Source organism: Lagenorhynchus albirostris, chromosome 14, assembly GCF_949774975.1.
Source record: "Lagenorhynchus albirostris chromosome 14, mLagAlb1.1, whole genome shotgun sequence".
In the NCBI taxonomy this organism is placed as follows: Eukaryota; Metazoa; Chordata; class Mammalia; order Artiodactyla; family Delphinidae; genus Lagenorhynchus; species Lagenorhynchus albirostris.
The window spans coordinates 24,082,060-24,102,587 of record NC_083108.1 but is presented as its reverse complement, the minus strand read 5'-3'; the positions used below and the strand labels follow the sequence as shown (position 1 = coordinate 24,102,587).

The window sequence follows — 20,528 nt, the reverse complement described above, 5'->3', positions numbered from 1 at the left end:
AATTAGCCTGACGTTTAGATTGTATACATCATTATATCTGACATTCTTGTAACTACTGTGTGATCAATAAGATTTCTATAAGAAATTCTGCTTTTTAAAGAAAAAATACCACGCTGAGAGGGGCAACTTACTCATATCCCACATTAGTGGGTGGTCACTCTATTTATAGGGTCTTTAAAACAAGTACATTTTTAATGAATTAAGGTGAATAACTGTGCAACTAAAAACTGAAGAAAAAAACAGATTGTTCACGTGTTAATTTCTTTTCCTTCAGATTGTTTAAAGTCTATCTTCAAAGTCAACAATAAGAAAAAAAAATAAGGTACCATAAAAAAAAATCTAGGAGGGGTGTCAGGAGGGATTTTTATACTATCTATCTATATATATTTTGGGGGCTGCATTGAGTCTTCGTTGCTGCGTGCGGGCTTTCTCTAGTTGCAGCGAGTGGGGTTACTCTTCGTTGTGGTGCGCAGGCTTCTCATTGCGGTGGCTTCTCTTGTTGCGGAGCACGGGCTCTAGGTGTGCAGGCTTCAGTAGTTACAGGACGTGGGCTCAGTAGTTGTGGCTCGCGGGCTCTAGAGCACAGGCTCAGTAGTTGTGGTGCATGGGCTTAGTTGCTCCACAGCATGTAGGATCTTCCCGGACCAGGGCTCAAACCTGTGTCCCCTGCATTGGCAGATGGATTCTTAACCACTGCACCACCAGGGAAGTCCCACTATCTGTATTTTTAAAATATTTTACAATAAGAATACATTAATGTATTAGTTGTAGAATAATATTAAACTCTAGGAAAGATGCATTGGTAAGTAAAGGGTTTGGGGAGGTGATCCATGCTGCTGTTTTTTTTAAATTGTGAAACATGCCATGAGAGGAAATATTTAATGGACACAGCTTAAAGAACAATATTGTTAAACCCACTACCCAACTAAGAAATTGTAGTGTCGACTAAAAAAAATTGCACAACCTAAGAGTAGAGAATTATGTTTTATTCAGTGGACTCTCTGAGGACCCAAACCCAGAAGAAAGCCTCTCAGATAGCTCGGAGGGACTGCTCTGAAGAGGGAAGGGAGGAGCCAGGATATATGGGAGTTTTTGCAACAAAAAACAGGTAGTCAAAAGATTATTGTTAATTAAAGAAAACCAGTCATCTCAAGTTAATGAATTTAGTGCTTTTCTCTGTATGGGGAGATGCAAAAGTATGGGCTCATTGAAATCATTCCTTTGATACGCACCTCAGCTATCTGGGGCCAGTATCCTGTGTTTTCCATCCTGAGTCTCCTCAGAGTGCACCACTGGGGTGTGGTTGCAGTGGCTGAGGGCTTGGTGGCAGGCATCCTGTCTCCACCCTGAGTTCCTTTAGGGCTCAGTGTTGCGGGGCTGGGGGTGGGTTGCTGCTGTAATGTGATGGCTTGACGGCTGCAGCATCCCTTGTTTACTGATATGGCAGGCAACATTTTTCATTCACAGTAGCAATATCCCAGAAAGCCCTCTCTGCTTCTCCTTAACTGCATCTCTCTCCCCTGAGGTAACCACCATCCTAACTTCTATGCTAATTATTCTCTAGATTGTTAGAAATTGTTTTACCACTTTGGTAATACTGTTTATTTTGCCAATCTTTGAATTATATAAAAATCATTCAGCATATATTATTCTGTGGCTTTTTTTCTCTCAAATTTTTTTTTCGAGATTCACCCATGTGGATGCATACATCGAAGAATTCACTTTTATGTTTAGTTTTTTATTGACTTGCCTATAACAAACTGACAAATGTTAAGCTTGTATTTAAATCTTCTCTTATGTGTATCTTCTCAATATATATCTGTGTAACCACCAATCACAGGGAGATAGACAACATTTCCAGCACCCTAGAAAGCTCACTTGTTCTTCTTTCCAATCCCCCAGAAGTAACCAGTCTTCATACATCATGCAACGTAATTACTTGTGGGTTCTTTCATTTTTCACTGCTACATAGTATTCCAGTATACACATATTTTGTGAATTTAGACATAAAATAATTGCTGACTGGCTTTTGGATCCCTTGATCAGGTGAGCTAAAAAAGCTTGCCCCCATTATTTCATTAACCCGAAATGATATTACCCCAAAGTTTACATAATGGAATTCTCTGAACTCTCCTTAAAGCATTATAAAAAGGTTTTAATATACCAATTTATTTATCCTTCCTACTTTACATGAACTTCTGTGGGTTTTTTGTTTTGTTTGGGCTGTTACATAAACAACACTTCTAAGGATATTCTTGTACATCTCCTGGTACACAGATACAGGGTTTTCTCTGGTATCTAGACTCTAGGAATGGAATGGCATAGTGTAAGTGCATGTTCTACTTTACTGGAGAATGCCAAGTTGTTTTCCAAAGCAGTTGTACCAGTTGACACTCCCACCAGCAGTATATACAAACACTTTCTGTTCTTCATCCTCCCAACTCTTTTTTTTTTTTTTTTGCGGTATGCGGGCCTCTCACTGCTGTGGCCTCTCCCGTTACGGAGCACAGGCTCCGGATGCGCAGGCTCAGCGGCCATGGCTCACGGGCCTAGCCGCTCTGCGGCATGTGGGATCCTCCTGGACCAGGGCACGAACCCGTGTCCCCTGCATCGGCAGGTGGACTCTCAACCACTGTGCCACCAGGGAAGCCCCCTCCCAACTCTTGATGTTTAATTTTAACCATTCCTATGCTGTTTCATTGTGGTTTTAATTTGCATTTCCCTGCTGAAACATGTGTCTCCATATGTTTATGAGCTTTTCTTCTTCTGTAAAATACACTAACTGCCTTCCTCTTCCCCTCTTCTGAAATGATTTCTGATCATCAAATTAAATGAGACTATGCTGAGTAGCTCTTTAAATTTCACAATTATAAATGCCGAAGAGTTTAAAATCAGTGTATCCTGGGGACACTGATGGGGGAGACCATGAGATTTAAATCCAAAGTGGATTCTAGGAATAGAAGGACTAGAATCATCAGTCAAGAAAGAGGCTAAGTGCAGCAGGCAGACTTCTCAGATGGTCCCCCTAGCTTCCCGGCCCCTGATGTACGCACACCTTCTCCCAAACAATCAAATACTAAACTAGATGCTGCTGTAAAGATATTTTGCAGATGTAATTAATCCCAAATTAGTTGACCTTAAGTTGGGGAAATTATTTGGACCTGATTTAATCACATGAGCCCTTTAAAAGCAGAGAATTTTCTCTGCTGGTCCCAGAAGTTTAGAAGTCAAAGAGGTGCTCTGCCTGCCCTGGAAGAAAGTGAACATCCATGTTGTGAGCTGCCTATAGGGGCCAGATGCCCAGGAACCACAGTTAGCCTCTAGGAGCTAAGTGCAGTCCCTGGCTGACTAGAGGAAGGTAGGAACCTCAGTCCTACAGCCATAAGGGAATGAATTCTGCTGGCAACCAGTGAACTCGGAAGCCCAGACAAGAACCTCAACATCCTAGTTTCAGCCTGGTGAAACCCTGAGTGGAGAATCCAGCCATGTCATACCCGGATGGCTGACCTACAGAAAATGTGGGATAATAAATTTGTGTTGTTTTAAGCCACTAAGTTTGTGGTAATTTTTTATGCAACAATAGAAAATGAATACACCAAGGAAGTGTGAAACTTCATCTGCTGATTTACATGTCAGGAGCAGGACCTCTGAGCAGAATTGTGGATGTGCAATGTGTAGATCTAGGGGCATCATTTAACTGTCGTCCGTGTGAATGGTGCTCTCTGAAACTGGGCAGTGCACATAGCACAACTGTACATGGCAGTCCTGCAGACCTGCCCTGTTCCAGCATCTAGGCTACCTCTTTTAACTTTTTTTTTTTTTGGCCATTGAGCCATTTTAGTAGAAATGAGAGGATGGGGTTAGGTGTATCTGAAGGTCCATACCAGCTCAACATTTAGAGTTTTTAAGTATACTCTGCAACTACTCCACCACACACTGCCCTTCACAGTCATACCTTCTCAATTTAACCTCTTACTTCATTTAAATACATCTACCCACGGACTTTGTTTCTTTCTTAAGGAACTGTTACCATATTAATGAATATGGCTTTGCAGATAGAACTAGCCAGTAGCTATATGGAGAGGAAACCACAAGGGAACTTCCCTCGTCTTTTTCCTTTTGATTATGAGTGAACCTAGGACATTTAGCTTCAGAGAGTTCAAGAGGCTTAGGATCAGTGGGTAAAAGTTCTTTTCAATCCCATCATTCTGTTGAGTAGATCAACACATCAGACGTGGTCATTTTGGGGAAGTGCTGACTCACCTGTTTCCTAGGAAGGCCACTTAGTAATGAAAAAGATGAGACAAAACCCAAGTCTTTCAGGTGAGCCTCAGAGAACTATCTGAGAAAATGAGCCCGTCTCACAGAGACAGGAAATGCAGTTAAAGTTAACTAGGGCAAAATAAGCTACTGAAAACTAGGTAAGTTAAAAAGTCATGCTAAAGATGATCAAAATCAAACACTGAAAACAAGTCCACACTGATTAGTCCACACTCTTCCTCTCCATTTCTTCCCAATTATTCCCACTAAGGTCTTACAAGGTATCAGCAGCTGTGATGGCTCTGTAGGGGATCAATATTTTAAGACAATTTAAGAGTATAGCTTTGGAATCCTAGACTCTACTCTTAACATATATATAATATAGATTGACATGTCAGAATTGATTTTTGGGGTTGGGGGCAAGAGAATAGTTGTGTGGTATAGAACAGTGGCTACCAAGTCCAGACCAAGGATAGGTGATAAGCTTTCACCAACCAGGCTTCCCTAGAGGCACAGTGGTTAAGAATCCGCCTGCCAGTGCAGGGGACACGGGTTTGATCCCGGATCCGGGAAGATCCCACATGCCGCAGAGCAACTAAGTCCGTGAGTCACAACTACTGAGCCCATGTGCCACAACTACTGAAGCCCATGCACTGCAACAAAGAGTAGCACCTGCTCACTGCAACTAGAGAAAGCTCGACGCACAGCAAAGAAGACCCAATGCAGCCAAAAATAAATAAATTAATTAATTAATTTAAAAGAAAGTTTTCACCAACCATAAAAAGAAAAATGTGGAGAAGCAAGAACTACAATCCTGCAGCCTGTGGAACAAAAACCACATTCACAGAAAGAGACACAAGATGAAAAGGCAGAGGGCTATGTACCAGATGAAGGAACAAGATAAAACCCCAGGAAAACAACTAAATGAAGTGGAGATTGGCAACCTTCCAGAAAAGAATTCAGAATAATGGTAGTGAAGATGATCCAGGACCTCAGAAAAAGAATGGAGGCAAAGATTGAGAAGATGCAAGAAATGTTTAACAAAGACCTAGAAGAATTAAAGAACAAACAGAGATGAACAATACAATAACTGAAATGAAAACTATACTAGAAGGAATCAATGGCAGAATAACTGAGGCAGAAGAAAGGATAAGTGACCTGGAAAACAGAATGGTGGAATTCACTGCTGCAGAACAGAATAAAGAAAAAAGAATGAAAAGAAATGAAGACAGCCTAAGAGACCTCTGGGACAACATTAAATGCAGCAACATTCACATTATAGGGGTCCCAGAAGGAGAAGAAAGAGAGAAAGGACCTGAGAAAATATCTGAAGAGATTATAGTCGAAAACTTCCCTAACATGGGAAAGGGAAGAGCCACCCAAGTCCAAGAAGCAGAGAGAGTCCCATACAGGATAAACCCAAGGAGAAACACACATAGTAATCAAATCAGCAAAAAAATAAAGACAAAGAAAAATTATTAAAAGCAGCAAGGGAAAAACGACAAATAGCATACAAGGGAACTCCCATAAGGTTAACAACTGATTTCTCAGCAGAAACTTTACAAGCCAGAAGGGAGTGGCATGCTATACTTAAAGTGATGAAGGAGAAGAAACTACAACCAAGATGACTCTACCCGGCAAGGATCTCATTCAGATTCGATGGAGAAATCAAAAGCTTTACAGACAAGCAAAAGCTAAGAGAATTCAGCACCACCAAACCAGCTCTACAACAAATGCTAAAGGAACTTCTCTAACTGAAAAACACAAGAGAAGAAAAGGACCTACAAAAACAAACCCAAAACAATTAAGAAAATGGTCATAGGAACATACCTATACATAATTACCTTAAATGTGAATGGATTAAATGCTCCAACCAAAACACACAGGCTTGCTGAATGGATACAAAAACAAGACCCATCTATATGCTGTCTACAAGAGACCCACTTCAGACCTAGGGACACATTCAGACTGGAAGTGAGGGGATAGAAAAAGATATTCCATGCAAATGGAAATCAAAAGAAAGCTGGAGTAGCAATACTCATATCAAACAGACTTTAAAATAAAGAATGTTACAAGAGACAAGTAAGGACACTACATAATGATCAAGGGATCAATCCAAGAAGAAGATATAACAATTATAAATATATATGCACCCAACATAGGAGCACCTCAATACATAAGGCAACTGCTAACAGCTATAAAAGAGGAAATGGACAGTAACACAAAAGTGGGGGACTTTAACACCTCACTTACACCAATGGACAGATCATCCAAAATGAAAATAAATAAGGAAACAGAAGCTTTAAATGACACAAGAGACCCAATAAAGTGATATTTATAGGACATTCCATCCAAAAACAGCAGATTACACTTTCTTCTCAAGTGCACATGGAACATTCTCCAGGATAGATCACATCTTGGGTCACAAATCAAGCCTCAGTAAATTTAAGAAAATTGAAATCATATCAAGCATCTTTTCTGACCACAACGCTATGAGACTAGAAGTGAATTACAGGGAGAAAAATATAAAAAACACAAACACATGGAGGCTGGACAATACGTTACTAAATAACCAAGAGATCACTGAAGAAATCAAAGAGGAAATCAAAAAATACCTAGAGACAAATGACAATGAAAACATGATGATCCAAAACCTATGCAATGCAGCAAAAGCAGTTCTAAGAGGGCAGTTTATAGCTAACAAGCCTACCTCAAGAAACAAGAAACATCTCAAATAAACAATCTAACCTTACACCTAAAGGAACTAGAGAAAGAAGAAGAAACAAAACCCAAAGTTAGCAGAAGGAAAGAAGTCATAAAGATCAGAGCAAAAATAAATGAAATAGAAAGAAAGAAAACAATAGCAAAGATCAATAAAACTAAAAGCTGGTTCTTTGAGAAGATAAACAAAATTGATAAACCATTAGCCAGACTCATCAAGAAAAAGAGGGAGAGGACTCAAATCAATAAAACTAGAAATGAAAAAGGAGAAGTTAAAACAGACACCACAGAAATACAAAGCATCCTAAAAGACTACTATAAGCAACTCTATGCCAATAAAATGGATAACCTGGAAGAAATGGACAAATTCTTAGAAAGGTATAAACTTCCAAGACTGAACCAGGAAGAAATAGAAAATATGAACAGACCAATCACAAGCAATGAAATTGAAACTGTGATTAAAAATCTCCCAACAAACAAAAGTCCAGGACCACATGGCTTCACAGGTGAAATCTTTCAATCATTTAGAGAAGAGCTAACAGCCATCCTTTTCAAACTCTTCCAAAAAATTGCAGAGGAAGGAACACTCCCAAACTCATTCTATTAGGCCACCATCACCCTGATACCAAAACCAGACAAAGATACTACAAAAAAAGAAAATTAAAGACCAATATCACTGATGAATATAGATGCAAAATTCCTCAACAAAATACTAGCAAACAGAATCCAACAACACATTAAAAGGATCATACAGGGCTTCCCTGGTGGTGCAGTGGTTGGGAGTCCGCCTGCCGATGCAGGGGACACAGGTTCGTGCCCCGGTCCGGGAAGATCCCACATGCCGCAGAGCGGCTGGGCCCGTGAGCCATGGCCGCTGAGCCTGCGCGTCCGGAGCCTGTGCTCCGCAACAGGAGAGGCCACAACAGTGAGAGGCCCGCGTACAGCACAAAAAAAAAAAAAAAAAAAAAAAAAAAAAGGATCATACACCATGATCAAGTGGGATTTATCCCAGGGATGCAAGGATTCTTCAATATACACAATCAATGTGATATACCATATTAACAAATTGAAGAATAAAAACCATATGATCATCTCAAGAGATGCAGAAAAAGCTTTTGACCAAAAAAAAAAAGAAAGAAAAATATGGAGAAAATTGTGAATTTCTCACGAAAACAAATATATGTTTTATAAACGTATTCACACTAATGGGCTACTATTATCCTTTATTCCCATGTTCCTCTTCACTCTTTTGGTGTCAAAATGTCTTCTTTTATGAAATAATGGTGATAAGAAGTCACAGCCTTTTAATATATTCCCGCTTGGCAAAATAAAAAGTTGGTAATGGTGTAGCAGCCCCCTCAACTTTTTTAAAAATATTTTTTTACTAGTATGTGAAAATACAAGATTGGGAACCAGTGCTCTAGTGGGAGACTGCTAGAAGCAGAAAAGGCCTTAGAAGACCGGTGATTCTCAGGAAGGTAGGTTTAAATGAACTGGAGTGATCTGGGGGATCACTTTTCAAAATTATCCATCTCAACTTTTTAAGAGTACTGAATTAGAAAAACTGGTATGCTACAGGAAAAATGAAGGAGTAAACCAACAGAGGAAGATATGGGATCCAGGGAACAAGAGATCCAACACAGGAGTGGTGAAGAAAAGTCCCAAGGACTGCCACTGTGCCTCGGGCCTGGGCAACAACTAGTCAATAGGGGAAGTGTACGGGGAGAAAAAGGTAATGAGTAACTGCAGGCAAGCGATGCTCTAAGTGAAGGGAAACTCAATCGCACTACACGCACAATCTATGCAGTGAGCAGTAGTCACCTGCTCATCCTATCAGTGTCCAGCAAGAAGCAGATGGTACGCTCAAGATAAAGCAGTGACCCAAAGCCAGTAGTAACAGATGCCATCAACCCTAGGCCCAAAAATACAAGGAAAGGGAGACATTAGTGGAAACTGAAAGGGGTCATGTGGAGTTGGTCACCATGAGGTACAGTGACTTCTGGCTGAGGAACACATCTGACCTGAAGAGACCTTGAAGGGAAGGAGCCAAGGGAATAAATACCCTGACCTCACTCTTTCCTTCCCTCCCTCCCATCTCCTGCTGCAGATACCACTGGCCAAACCAACAGATCCCAGAGGTCATAGGAAGCCTGTTGATGTAGTCCATACAGCTTTCTTGAGCAGGAGAGTAGGGTGAGGGAGCAGAGATCTGGAGGGGCAAATGGAAAACATCTGGAGTATGCATAATGATATACACACTGATCAATGACTTAACCAAAATTTACAAAACATATCTGGAGGATGTGTGGGAGAAGCAGAGGGACTACAGTGTAAAACAGCTGTATCTCAACCATGGCAGGAAGTCAATAATGTTTAAAGTTGATAGCTCCAAAAACTGCAGCACACATGTATCACTTAAAATATGAAGATAAATCCTAAACAAAAGCAACAGCTAAATGAGTAAAGCCCTTGGGGACTATGGGAGTATGGACATTATAGACCTTATTTGATTTTTAAAAAATGATATATTTTAAGAAAGTTGCTAGAAGACTATACAAAAAGCTAATAGTGGTTACATCTGTGGAGCTAGAACAAAGGAATGAGAGTAGAGAAAGAACATTAACTTTTCATTTAACCTGCCCTTGCATTGTTCTACTATGAACATCTGCTATTTTCATAATATAGTTTTTAATACCTTAAAAAACAAACTAATCAACTGGATTTAGTTGCTAATGAGAATTTATCTTATCCCTCAGGTAGGCTGGGGCAGAAAAGATGAAACACATTTATATCAAAGGAAGTCCAAGGTAGATCAATGACTTGACCAGACACAGCTTAACAGAGCCTCAGTTAGGACCCAGGACTTCCCTGGGGACCCAAGGCGGGGAGTCCTTTCTAACTTCTCCTTGCTTCAGTGAAAATAAATATTCTATGAAGATATGTCTCATCGTCTTTGAATATTTATAGATCCTTACACTACAGTGAAGAGGCCTGGGGATGAAAGATCATGTGGAGAGGCCCAGACCAGCAAATAACTGTGCAGTCACGTCACTGTTGCTGAAAACCACGAATTTTGGTGCCTTATTATGGAACAAAATAACTGATACAATCTAAACTTTAAAAAAAAAAGAAGAACAAAAAAAAATATCGCTGCCCCCATAACTATCTGGATGCCATCACATTATTACAATCCTGACTTCTGATGTGGTTAAAAAATCTTACTTTTAAGTATTTATATTTTAAAAGAAAAAAGAACAACAAGCTAAACTGAATATTTAATACATTTGTAGGAACAGAAGGAATGCGACAAGAATTAGAATTTTATAATATACATTAGCCATTTACGTAAAAGATGTTCCATTTTTCAGAGAGGTTACCCCATTTCCCTGTCTTTCCTATCGTCCTCAGAGCAATAAACAGTAATTACTACTCTCATAGATAAGCTGCTCCATTGAGTGAGACAGTAATTACATCTTTATGTTTCAAGTCATTATCATCTCCAAAAACTACCTTTCAATTCACTGCACAGTCTCACTGCACTCTTTCACAGTAAAATTATACTCCTCAAATTTGAAGAGCCTGAAAAAAAGCTAGAGGCCCAAGGATTTTTAGGGACTGATTTAGTAACAGTGTCTACTGGCACGAACCTTTTCTTTATTCATATTTTTTAAAATGCAATAAAAGAAATGAAAGCTACTTTAATGAAAAAGGAACTCAGGAATGAGGTCATTAAATATAACTAGCTACATTTGAAATACAAATACCAGGTATTTCCTGATTAGTGTCAGGTAAATATCTAAACTATCTAACCCAAATTCTGGTTTCAGGGAAAAAGATCAGCGACAAGTACAAAGAAGGTGCTTCATACTATCAGATCCATTTTTAAAACAATGAGATCCTTTGGGACCATCACATTAGTCTTTCTTTTTATCCGAGATTTCTGTTGGTCCTCTTGTTGGTGATCCATTTATATCTGCACCCTAAAATGAAAAACCACTTTAGCTATTATTACAACAAACAGACATACATTTTAAGACATATTCTCTTTAAAAACAGACAATAACTTCAGAATGAAAAAACTACTTCTAGAAATGTGCAGCATGGCTAAATTTGTGCAATTGAACACAAAGTTGTATTTAACAATCACCAACACTAAAGACAACAGAGTTGTCTAAATACTCATTTAAAAAAATAACTCCATTTTGTTAAAAAAAAAAAACCCTCTATGATCCTACCAATTAAATCTCTTATCAAAGTTATCAATCAGTGAAACTTGGCTTATTTTAGAATCATCTCTTGTTATTTATTAACTATTTACCATTACTCTTATCACTCAGGAAATACTGGTTATTATCTTGGCCATAAAGCAAGAAGCAAATGTATCAATCAGAGGACTAGTTTAGAACCTTAGTTTAAAGCAAACGTTAATTACAAATAAAAATCCAAAACCCCTATTTTAAAAAAGAAGGGAATTTAGACACATTAATGAAGCTTCTGGTTGGAAGAACTTGCCTTTCCAAAAGCCAAGTATTTCATCCTGCATCCCCACGCCCCCTTATTCAAGGCATTTTAATGTTCTTACCTTACAGTCTATTTTGCCTTTGTTTTTATCATTGGATTCTTGTATAGCTTTCCTAGGCCACACACGACTAACAAAGGGGGAAATCAGAGGGTATATATATGGTTCCAGGAACTTTTTGTAGACCCAGAGCAGAACTGGAATGACAATGCAGGGAATGCACACCATTGTCCCAGGCTTGAGATCCTGAACTGCTGATAAACAAGAAGGAAGAACAAATTAGATCATCATAGAGTAATGACTGAAGGAATTTACCTAGATTAAGATATATGAAAAGACTATTTCTACACTGAAGGAAAAACTTAAATCACACTACAGGTATTAGCTTAAAGCAAGTCTATTAAATAAAAATGCTGCTATCTACAAGGTAAAAGAATAACAGGTGGTAGACCTGAAAATAATAGTGAGGTACCTGCCTCCAAACCTCTCCAATCACTGCTCCACAACCACAGATTTGATGATAAAGGAATGACACCATCATTTGCAGGGTGCTAGGCAGTTAAGCCCTTTACATGTATCAACTCATTTAATCTTCAAAACACCCAGTGAGGTTGGGTACCCTGGCATTTCCATTTACGGATAAAGAAAAGGAGGCACAAAAACATTAAGGAATTTGGTAATTTTGACATACGCCAGTTTAGTGTGAATTAACTCCCAGGGCCTAATCATCTCCAGGGACTGAACAATGCTAAGGGCAAATCTTGTAATATGGAACTCACTAAGATATCACTTTGGAAGACCTCTAGGCTGCATACTGGCTGGCCTTTCCCAGCCAACAACTCTCCCTTGACAGATTTGCTTTTTCTTTTTAATGGCAATAAAGGGGTATTGAGTAATAAAAGTTTTATTTAGTATTATTGGTATAAGTCAATTGTCCATTTCCAAAAATTAACACCTAAATTTCCTTGATAATTAGAAGTCAACTTGGAATTTCTCAAGATCAGCAATTTCTTGAAAAAGAGCCAATACTACTTCCATAACACACAATTAAACCGAAGACCTCTTAAATTTACAAGAATTTTTAATCCCTTAGCAAAGGCTTTAAAAACTAAGAAACTTCAGAACAGTGCATAAGGCTAATAATTCAGCATGTTAAACTTATTTTCAAAATATTGTAAGCTAAGTAGTATTTAGTGGTAAATGAGTAAGTACTGCTACGCTCAGGCAATTTAAAATGATTCACAACACAAGTGAAGAGTGGTATACATAATCCAATCTGAATGTGGCTTTGAAATGAATTACAAGAGCTGTAAACAAATAAAAATGTAAATGTGTATCAGGGAATGACCAACTCTTTTATAAGGGATTCATAACTGGAGTCTTTAAAACAGTCCCCTAGACAAATTAAAATAATTTTAGAATTTGCCAAAATATTTTGTTCCAAAATTTTAAAGAATCAATCAAAATAAGCCAAACGAGCAAGAGTCTTTTTCAGCATTTTTCAAGAAATCATAATTTTTGGCTACTAGACATTTAGAATCTGATCTGAAAAGACTTCTCACTGGTTTAGGTACCATAGCATGATAATCAAACAGGATGGCTGGCAGCTGCCTGGATTTGAGCCCTGCTTTCACCATTTTCTAGATAGCGTTCCTGGGCAAATTATTTAACCAGACGGTGCCTTAATTCTCCCATGCGTAAAAAGAGGACAATAATAGTACCGATCTCACAGGGATGTAGTGTGGATGAGATACATTAATAGGAATACAAAGCTCAGAACAGTGTCTGCATATATTAAGTACTACGTAAATGCTGCTACCATAAGAAACAAAACAAAACAAATCCCAAACACATCCAAAAGTTGTAACCTGTCCAAAGTCCACACTGCAGGTAACAAGTAACTAGAACTGGCTAAAACCAGAATTCCTAATTCTGGTTTCCTAGCTCAGTGCTCTTGCATTTTCTCTCCCCCAAACACGATCATCATGTTATTCCCCTTTCTACCAAACTTTCAAACGCAACTAAAACCCTTCAAAACAACTGGCAATGCTACCGAGCACTAAGCTAATACGATGACAGGCAATCCCTCCATCATAAAGATTCAGGATTTTGCCTACTTGAAATTGTGCTTTAAATGAATTCTCAAGAACAATTAGTACTAATTATTTTTGTTATAATTATGGCTTAGAAAGGTCTAGAAGGTGACTATGATAAATTGATAAAATCATGATTTTATTTACTCTCTCCAAGCCAATTCTCGAATATACAACACAGCGAGAAAGATGGATTGAAACGTGGAGGAGAGGAATTTCTTGCATTCGACTTAGTCCAATACAATGGAACAGAAAAAGGCGGAGGCTCTATGAGAACAAGAGCAGCTGTGGCGGGGGTACGCCACTTCCTCTAAGTGACCAGTCGGCGGATCACTTCACTGGAGACAAAAGAGACCGGGAGAGGCCAAGTCAAAGGCAAGGACTGAAAGGGGAGAGTACGAGCGAATGGTGGCGACGACGATAAAAAAGTGATACCGACAAGGCAGGCCACAGAGCGGATCCTGAAGCAAAGAGAGGCGGACGGAGGCAGGAAGGGGTGGAGACCGACGCAGGGGGAGGCACAGGGCAGGGGCGCTGGTGTACCTTGAGGGCAGGAGAACCCCGAAGCCCCGGCCGCTGCCCGGACCCACCCAGCCCCGCTCACCCGCGGCCACCAAGCCCCAGTGACGGTGTCCAGGCTTCCGGAGGGAGGCTCGCGGGGTGACGTGCCGCAGCCAACCCTAAGGGCACCGCAACAGGGACCGACAAAGGAGCGCCTGCATCAGCCTGATGACGCACCCGACGTAACGGTGACGCCCTGCGGGGACGGCGGCGGCTTCCGGCGCAGCCCCGGCAATCAGCTTAGAGCTTGCGGGCGAGGCGGAAGCGCTGTTGCTCCCCAGTTGCCCGGTCACTGGAACAAGATCTACGTCGCGGACCCAAGAGAGGATAAGCGCCTGTACCGGTGACTCACCAACAGGGAAGCTTGCGGTGATGGCTAGGATGTTTTCGAACGCAGTTGAGGCTAAGCTACTCACCCTGCTACAAGGGTCTTAAATTCAAGAGCAGGGGAAATTAACATCGTCACCTTTGAGCGGATATTTTTACAAGAAATGGGCATACAACTTTCCTCCCACTAGGACAGCTATAATCGGCGAAATCTAAGCGATGAAGAAATTCGAACCGCTGCTGGTCGCACTGTAAACGGAACTGCTTTAGGAGTCCTGCAGTTCCTCCAGTGTTCATTAAAATTACCTTATGACCCTGGAATTCCACTCTTGGTATACACCCAAGTGAAAGGAAAATATGCCCACACAGGAACTTTTATAGTTCACAGCAACACTAACAGTAGCTAAAAGAAAAAAAGCCCCAAATGATATGATGAACCACGGGTACATGCTACAACCCTGAAAAAATCATGCTAAGTCAAGCAAGTCAAAGCCAGTGAGGAAGGTCACACTGTGATTTCATTTATATGAATTGTCCAGAATAGGCAAATCTACAGTCAGAAATAGGCAGGTAGTCACCCAGCACTGGATTGGGGGGAGGTGACAGCCAACCACTACCAAGGTTCCTCTTTGGGATCATGAAAAACTCTAAAATTCACTGTCCTGACGGATGCATAAATGAATATACTAAATGCTACTGAAGACTGTACAGTGTGTTAAACCTCAATAAAGTGGGTGGAAAAGAGATTCAGAAATTTCCCCATGTTCTAATTCCATTTTACGCAAAGCACCAAAAGATGCAAAACAGCATGTTTTATGAAAACTCATTTGATCCATTTTGTGATGACACTTGAAACAGATTTACTAATTAAGACAACCAACACTCTGCTTTTACTTTCATTTGCATTTATTTTTTGCAGCATTTATTCCCGGGCCATAAGTTTTTGTTTCTTCAATTTCTTCTGGGATATCTGGAGAAAAGAAAAATGCACTATTAAGATTCCAGAAGATTGTATCTCAATGAAAGAGTAATTGGAAATTTCAACATAAAGGGAAAAACATGAAGAGTCCTTTGGCGTAGAGAAGTGGTATGGGGAGAAGGGCAGCCAGGAGGACATCACAGTAGTAAGCAGGGGATAATCAAGACGGCAGCCAGGGTGCCCAGCTGGTTAGAACTAAGTGGCAGCAAGGATGGAGGATAATATTTAATGATAAAATCAATAGAAGACAAATCCATTAGGTGGATCACACCATTAGGTGTGAAGAATCACTCCCAGGTTTCAGGCTTAAACATACTGAAAACAAGCTTATTGGGGGGCAGGGAGGAGAGCCCAGTTTTGGACATGTTGCATTTGAACTGGCTATGGACATCTAGGTGGGGACATAAGCAGATATCACATGGTTTTAACATACTGAACAATACAAAGTTACTATTCACTGTTAATCAAGAAACTAATGAGACCCATGAAAGCCAAAATAAAATGGTTAGAAGAGGTTGCTGGTTGCTCAGAATAGTCTCCTTTCATGGTTATTCCAAAGGTGTCCTAAGTTAGTCATCACAGCAACCACAAATCTAACACACCAAATAAACAGAGCAGAGACTAAGTAATTGACCTTTTTCTTCTGGGCAACCTCCTCTTCTGGTTTAGGAACAATCTGTTCTTTTTCAGTAAGGATCATCTCAATGTGGCACGGAGAGCTCATGTATGGGTTGATCCGACCATGAGCTCTGTAAGTCCTGCGCCGCATCTTGGGGGCTTTGTTCACCTGGATGTGCTCAATGACCAGAGAATCTACATCTAAGCCCTGGAACAAAATCAGGTAACATCTTTATCTTAATACCACAAACTGCATCATTCAAGTCCCTGCCTGAAAAAAAATAATTTGAAAGGCAATCCTTAGGACTTTAAATAGCATATTTGTTCAAGCAGTTTTTTTTAACCTTTATTCTAAGTGTCCTTCCTTAAATCTAACTACCAAAACTCCGTGCTAAATGCACCAAGTTTGTAAGTGGCATTCATAAAGGAGTGGAGTTACAGGATCTGGTAGCGTCTATGTCTATTTCTAAGCCTTGATGATAAACAGGATTTTGACAGCAAGGCTTAGCAGCTAGAAGGGCTACAGCTGAACAGACCCACATTAATTCCAGTTCTGACCCAATTTTCAAAATGCAAAAGGGTAATGGATAATTCCTCAAATGGATAAACCTGTTTTGTTGACACAGGTTTTGTTCAGTTAAACATAGTTGTTTTAACGTCTAACTGAAATTTAATGCCTCTCAACTATGAATGTAGGCAACAAACCACATTAATCATTACTACGGCAACCACAGTTCCTTTGAAATAGTACATATTTTATTATATTTTAAAATACCCTGTGAAGGGATTCACAAACCATAGTGTAAAAAAGGTCCATGGCACAAGAAAGTTTACAAACCCTTGGTAAAATACTCAAGGGAAAAAAAGCGTTTCTTTTGCATGTACTGGGATTATAGGGGGGGAAATTCTATAGACTTAAGCTTGAAGTAACTGCAGACCATGCTCCTGAAATGCTTTACAGACAAAAATTTTGGTCTGTTGGAAACTGGAGGTAGAGATTTAAGAGAATTCTTTTAATGGAGAATTTAGCTACTTGAGAAAGCAAGACAATCAAGGAAATAAATCTGGACAACAGCAACTTTAACTGAATAACAATCCAAGTTACATGTATAAAGATATTTATGGTTTGGGTACCTTAAGTTCAGCATTACTCTCTGCATTTTTGAGCATGTGCAGTAAAAATTCAGCACTCTTTTTGGGCCACCGACCCTGCGTCCAGCCCCACTGTTTGGCCTAAAAAACAAACAAAACCAGAGAGCCCATTCGTCACTTCCCCCAATTTAAATCAATGTTACAAGATGAGTTTATTTTAACCAACACCAAGGTTGCTCAGAAAATGTTTTTTTTCATGGTTAATCCAAAGGTGTCCTAAGATTGTCATCACAGCAACCAGAAAGAGCCTGATTAAAGGCAGATCATGGCCATTCTTACTCCCTCCAATCACCTTCTCTAACAGTTTGTCTTTTTAAATGACAACTATGAATTCTCACCTGGGCACACCTACCAACTCCACCATTGTAGCGACGGAATGGCACACACTGCTTCTTTAAAGTGACATCCTTCAGATACTTAGTGGCTTTTCGGATATGCATACCCTTAATGGCCTGGGCTGTTTCACGAGTGTTCTAAGTATAAATAATATAAGCTGTGAGTTAACCATGTATTTTTTTAAAAATCACAAATTTTAAACATTAAATTCTAACATTTTCGACACGTCAACATTTATCAACAGCCAAAACCTTTCCATTTATTAGGACGTGAGCTGATACAATGAAGAATAAAAATCTGTGATTATGAGCCGAGGGAGGTTTGGTTTGAAGGTGGAAACAAGTGAACCCTAAGCATGTTTACTCACTTTAATACGTTCTCCATCATCTTATGAACTACAATTACGTGTCCCATATCTTGATATGCACACTAGGTTCTCAAGCAGTTCTCTGGTAGTTTTACCCAATTCCACAAATCCTAAATCAAAGTACTCATTATATACTGATGATCACGGACCAAAAGCTGGCTGCTCAAAATCGATTTATTTTCACGGTAAATCCAAAGGTGTCCTAAGAAATGCATCACCGCAGCTACCTTTTTAGAATGGTTAAAAAATACTCACTAGAACTCGTGAAACAACTCTTTTAGAGCATAACTATGATTCACATACCTTAAAGTGAACACGAAGATTTGAACCTCTCGACTTGCATGCTAAAAAATACCAAAAAGAAAAGTTTTGGTTAATTCTGGGCATCTTGTTGCCTCTTACTCCAAAATAAAAAATGTTTCGTGTTCACTTACATTTTGTGGGATTTTCTGGGTCAAGTGAATAGCGAACCATTTTTAGAGGTCACCTGGAAACGAGCAAGTATAATTCTGTCAACATATTTACAGTAACTTACACGGTTTATGTACTAAACGCTGCCCGCAGCTGCTCAGAGAGTAGCTGTTTTCATGATTAATCCAAAGGTGTCCTAAGAAATGCCATCATTGCAGCCATCCTTCTATCCACTGTTTCTTCCCGTGTGGAACTACCAGTGACTACAGCAGTGCTGACACTAGACTAGTGACAAGGACATCATTCCTTTTACCCTCTGGAAGAAAACACAGCCTGTTTCAATCCAAGCCTGGATCCTTCAGACGAGCTAACTCGACCCACTACAACCCTCTACAGGCTCCCCCTACAGAAACCTCCTTTACTCACGCAACTTCACACGTAATCCAGTCTTTTTTCCACACTTTCAATTACCCGCTTTAAGCGCCGCTGAACTCGAAACATTTAACGTTCAACCACTGAATAAAAGCCTCGACCCTACTTGACTTTATCCCCCGCCCCCCAAATTTCTCTCGATGCGGCCACAAATGCGCTGCGTTAGCAGCCACCACTCAGCGCGAAAACACTGGGCCTCCGGAGTCGGGAACCACCACAGCCTGCCTGTACGCCCGGCCAACCCCCTTCCCAACCATCGCGCCCCGCTGAGGCCTGAGAGCACCGGGGCGCCAAGCGGGGTACTCCAACACGGCTCCCCGCACAGAACGCCGCTCCCAGAGAGAAATCAGTAGCCGCGAGAGTCCTCCTCCCGAGGGTCTCGAAATTGGCACCGCCAAGGCCAGGATGGCAGCGATAACCAGAGGATTCCCCACTCGGAAGACTCGCCAAAGAAACACTTACCTCAGGCCGCTGACCGGAAAAGGAAGAGCGGTGGGTCATGGGAGAATTCATGAGAACTCGACATCTCGCGAGATTCCCAGCCAAAGGAACGAGATTTGAAGAGGTGGGGGAGGGCGGAGGAGAAAGGGAGTGTGGAATATGTTTGACAAGATCTGAAAACGAATTACCCCTTTAGGGACCGTCTCAAAATTCTTCTTTTTTGCTTCCAGAAATAAAGTTATGGATTCTAAATATCAATCAATTAAAAACAGGTTTGTTCAGAAACAGACTCAGAGACTTAGAGAACGAACTTATGGTTACCAGGGAGAAAGGTGCGGGGTGGGGGGGAAGGATAGTTAGGGAGTTTGGGATTGACATGTACACACTGCTCTATTTAAAATGGATAACCACGACTTCCCTGGTGGCACAGTGGTTAAGACTTCACGCTCCCAATGCCGGGGGCCCGGGTTCGATCCCTGGTTGGGGAGCTGGATCCCACATGCTTGCCGCAACTAAGAAGTCCACATGCTGCAGTGAAGATCCCGCATGCCGCAACTAAGACCCAGCTCAACCAAAATAAAATAAATATTGAAAAAAAAAAGGGATAACCAACAAGGACCTACTTACTGTATAGCACAGGGGGCTCTGCTCAATATTATGTAGCAACCTAAATGGGAAAATAACTTGAAAAAGGATACATGTATATATATAACTGAATCACTTTGCTATACACCTGAAACTAACACAATATTGTTAATCAGCTATATTCCAATATAAAATAAAAAGTTTTAAAGAAAAGGTTTGTAGTTCTAGGACAAGACCACCTATTATTAGGTATAGACAAGACATTTATTCGTCAACATTTGTTAGGTTTGGTTATGTGATTATATGAAAATGATTTGTAAAGGGACAATTAGGAAGATGCAAAGGATGGGATGTAATTATGCTAATCAGAAAATTCTCAGTTTAAGACCATCACCCAATCAATTGTAAAGCAACCCTTGTGAAGGATGTAATATCAGAAGGGTCTTGTTCAAGAATGGGGTCTGGTTTCCCCACTGCAACTTGTAGATCTTCATATGGGAAAGGGTATCTGTTCCTTGAAAACAAAAATGCCAAGGAACATTTTCTTCCTTGCCAAGGTCATCTGTCTGGTTATTCCTTTACAGTCACTGGTGGTGTGACTGCTGTTAGATATAGGTCTTCCTTTTACGGCCTCTGTGATTTTCCTAGAAAACTTAAATGAACTCTTTAAATTGTATTTGATATACATATATTTCCTTCAATCTGTTTTTAATTCTTTATTTTAAT

The 20,528-nt window shown here is 40.2% G+C and overlaps 2 protein-coding genes and 4 non-coding genes across 13 annotated transcripts; all 6 read right to left on the bottom strand.

Annotated features, from left to right (window-relative positions):
* Positions 1-10,244: 10,244 nt before the first annotated feature.
* On the bottom strand, positions 10,245-14,350 carry C14H18orf32 (chromosome 14 C18orf32 homolog). Of its 4 annotated transcripts, none has more exons than XM_060120716.1 (3): positions 14,198-14,350; positions 11,564-11,751; positions 10,245-10,961 (listed from the first exon to the last, which is right to left on the bottom strand). In XM_060120716.1, the coding sequence occupies exons 2-3, from the start codon at positions 11,726-11,728 to the stop codon at positions 10,896-10,898; spliced, it is 231 nt and encodes a 76-aa protein (XP_059976699.1). In that variant the 5' UTR covers positions 11,729-11,751; positions 14,198-14,350; the 3' UTR covers positions 10,245-10,895. The 4 variants fall into 4 exon arrangements, with proteins under 4 accessions (XP_059976699.1, XP_059976698.1, XP_059976700.1 ...); XM_060120715.1 differs by having other exon boundaries at positions 11,564-11,754; positions 14,198-14,349; XM_060120717.1 differs by lacking the exon at positions 14,198-14,350 and adding an exon at positions 14,137-14,158.
* Positions 14,351-15,366: 1,016 nt separating this feature from the next.
* Positions 15,367-19,248, bottom strand: RPL17 (ribosomal protein L17). Of its 5 annotated transcripts, none has more exons than XM_060120711.1 (7): positions 19,239-19,248; positions 18,368-18,420; positions 18,237-18,277; positions 17,569-17,703; positions 17,213-17,311; positions 16,095-16,286; positions 15,367-15,451 (listed from the first exon to the last, which is right to left on the bottom strand). In XM_060120711.1, the coding sequence occupies exons 2-7, from the start codon at positions 18,405-18,407 to the stop codon at positions 15,404-15,406; spliced, it is 555 nt and encodes a 184-aa protein (XP_059976694.1). In that variant the 5' UTR covers positions 18,408-18,420; positions 19,239-19,248; the 3' UTR covers positions 15,367-15,403. The 5 variants fall into 5 exon arrangements, with proteins under 5 accessions (XP_059976694.1, XP_059976693.1, XP_059976696.1 ...); XM_060120710.1 differs by lacking the exon at positions 19,239-19,248 and adding an exon at positions 19,060-19,216; XM_060120713.1 differs by lacking the exons at positions 18,368-18,420; positions 19,239-19,248 and adding an exon at positions 18,469-19,218.
* LOC132504603 (small nucleolar RNA SNORD58) lies at positions 15,982-16,045 on the bottom strand. Its single transcript, XR_009534987.1, has one exon. It is a non-coding gene; the product is annotated as a small nucleolar RNA SNORD58 (small nucleolar RNA).
* LOC132504602 (small nucleolar RNA SNORD58) lies at positions 17,403-17,467 on the bottom strand. The gene has a single exon (XR_009534986.1). It is a non-coding gene; the product is annotated as a small nucleolar RNA SNORD58 (small nucleolar RNA).
* On the bottom strand, positions 18,092-18,156 carry LOC132504605 (small nucleolar RNA SNORD58). The gene has a single exon (XR_009534988.1). It is a non-coding gene; the product is annotated as a small nucleolar RNA SNORD58 (small nucleolar RNA).
* LOC132504607 (small nucleolar RNA SNORD58) lies at positions 18,497-18,562 on the bottom strand. Its single transcript, XR_009534989.1, has one exon. It is a non-coding gene; the product is annotated as a small nucleolar RNA SNORD58 (small nucleolar RNA).
* Positions 19,249-20,528: the final 1,280 nt, after the last annotated feature.

Coding starts and splice junctions, on each gene's coding strand:
- C14H18orf32 (XM_060120716.1), bottom strand. CDS start 11,728: ATGGTGTGCATTCCCTGCATTGTCATTCCAGTTCTGCTCTGGGTCTAC. Junction 10,962..11,563: donor AAGGCAAAATAGACTGTAAG/GTAAGAACATTA, acceptor TTTTCATTTTAG/GGTGCAGATATAAATGGATC.
- RPL17 (XM_060120711.1), bottom strand. CDS start 18,407: ATGGTTCGCTATTCACTTGACCCAGAAAATCCCACAAAAT. Junction 18,278..18,367: donor CCCAGAAAATCCCACAAAAT/GTAAGTGAACAC, acceptor GGTATTTTTTAG/CATGCAAGTCGAGAGGTTCA. Junction 17,312..17,568: donor GAGTTGGTAGGTGTGCCCAG/GTGAGAATTCAT, acceptor TTTGTTTTTTAG/GCCAAACAGTGGGGCTGGAC.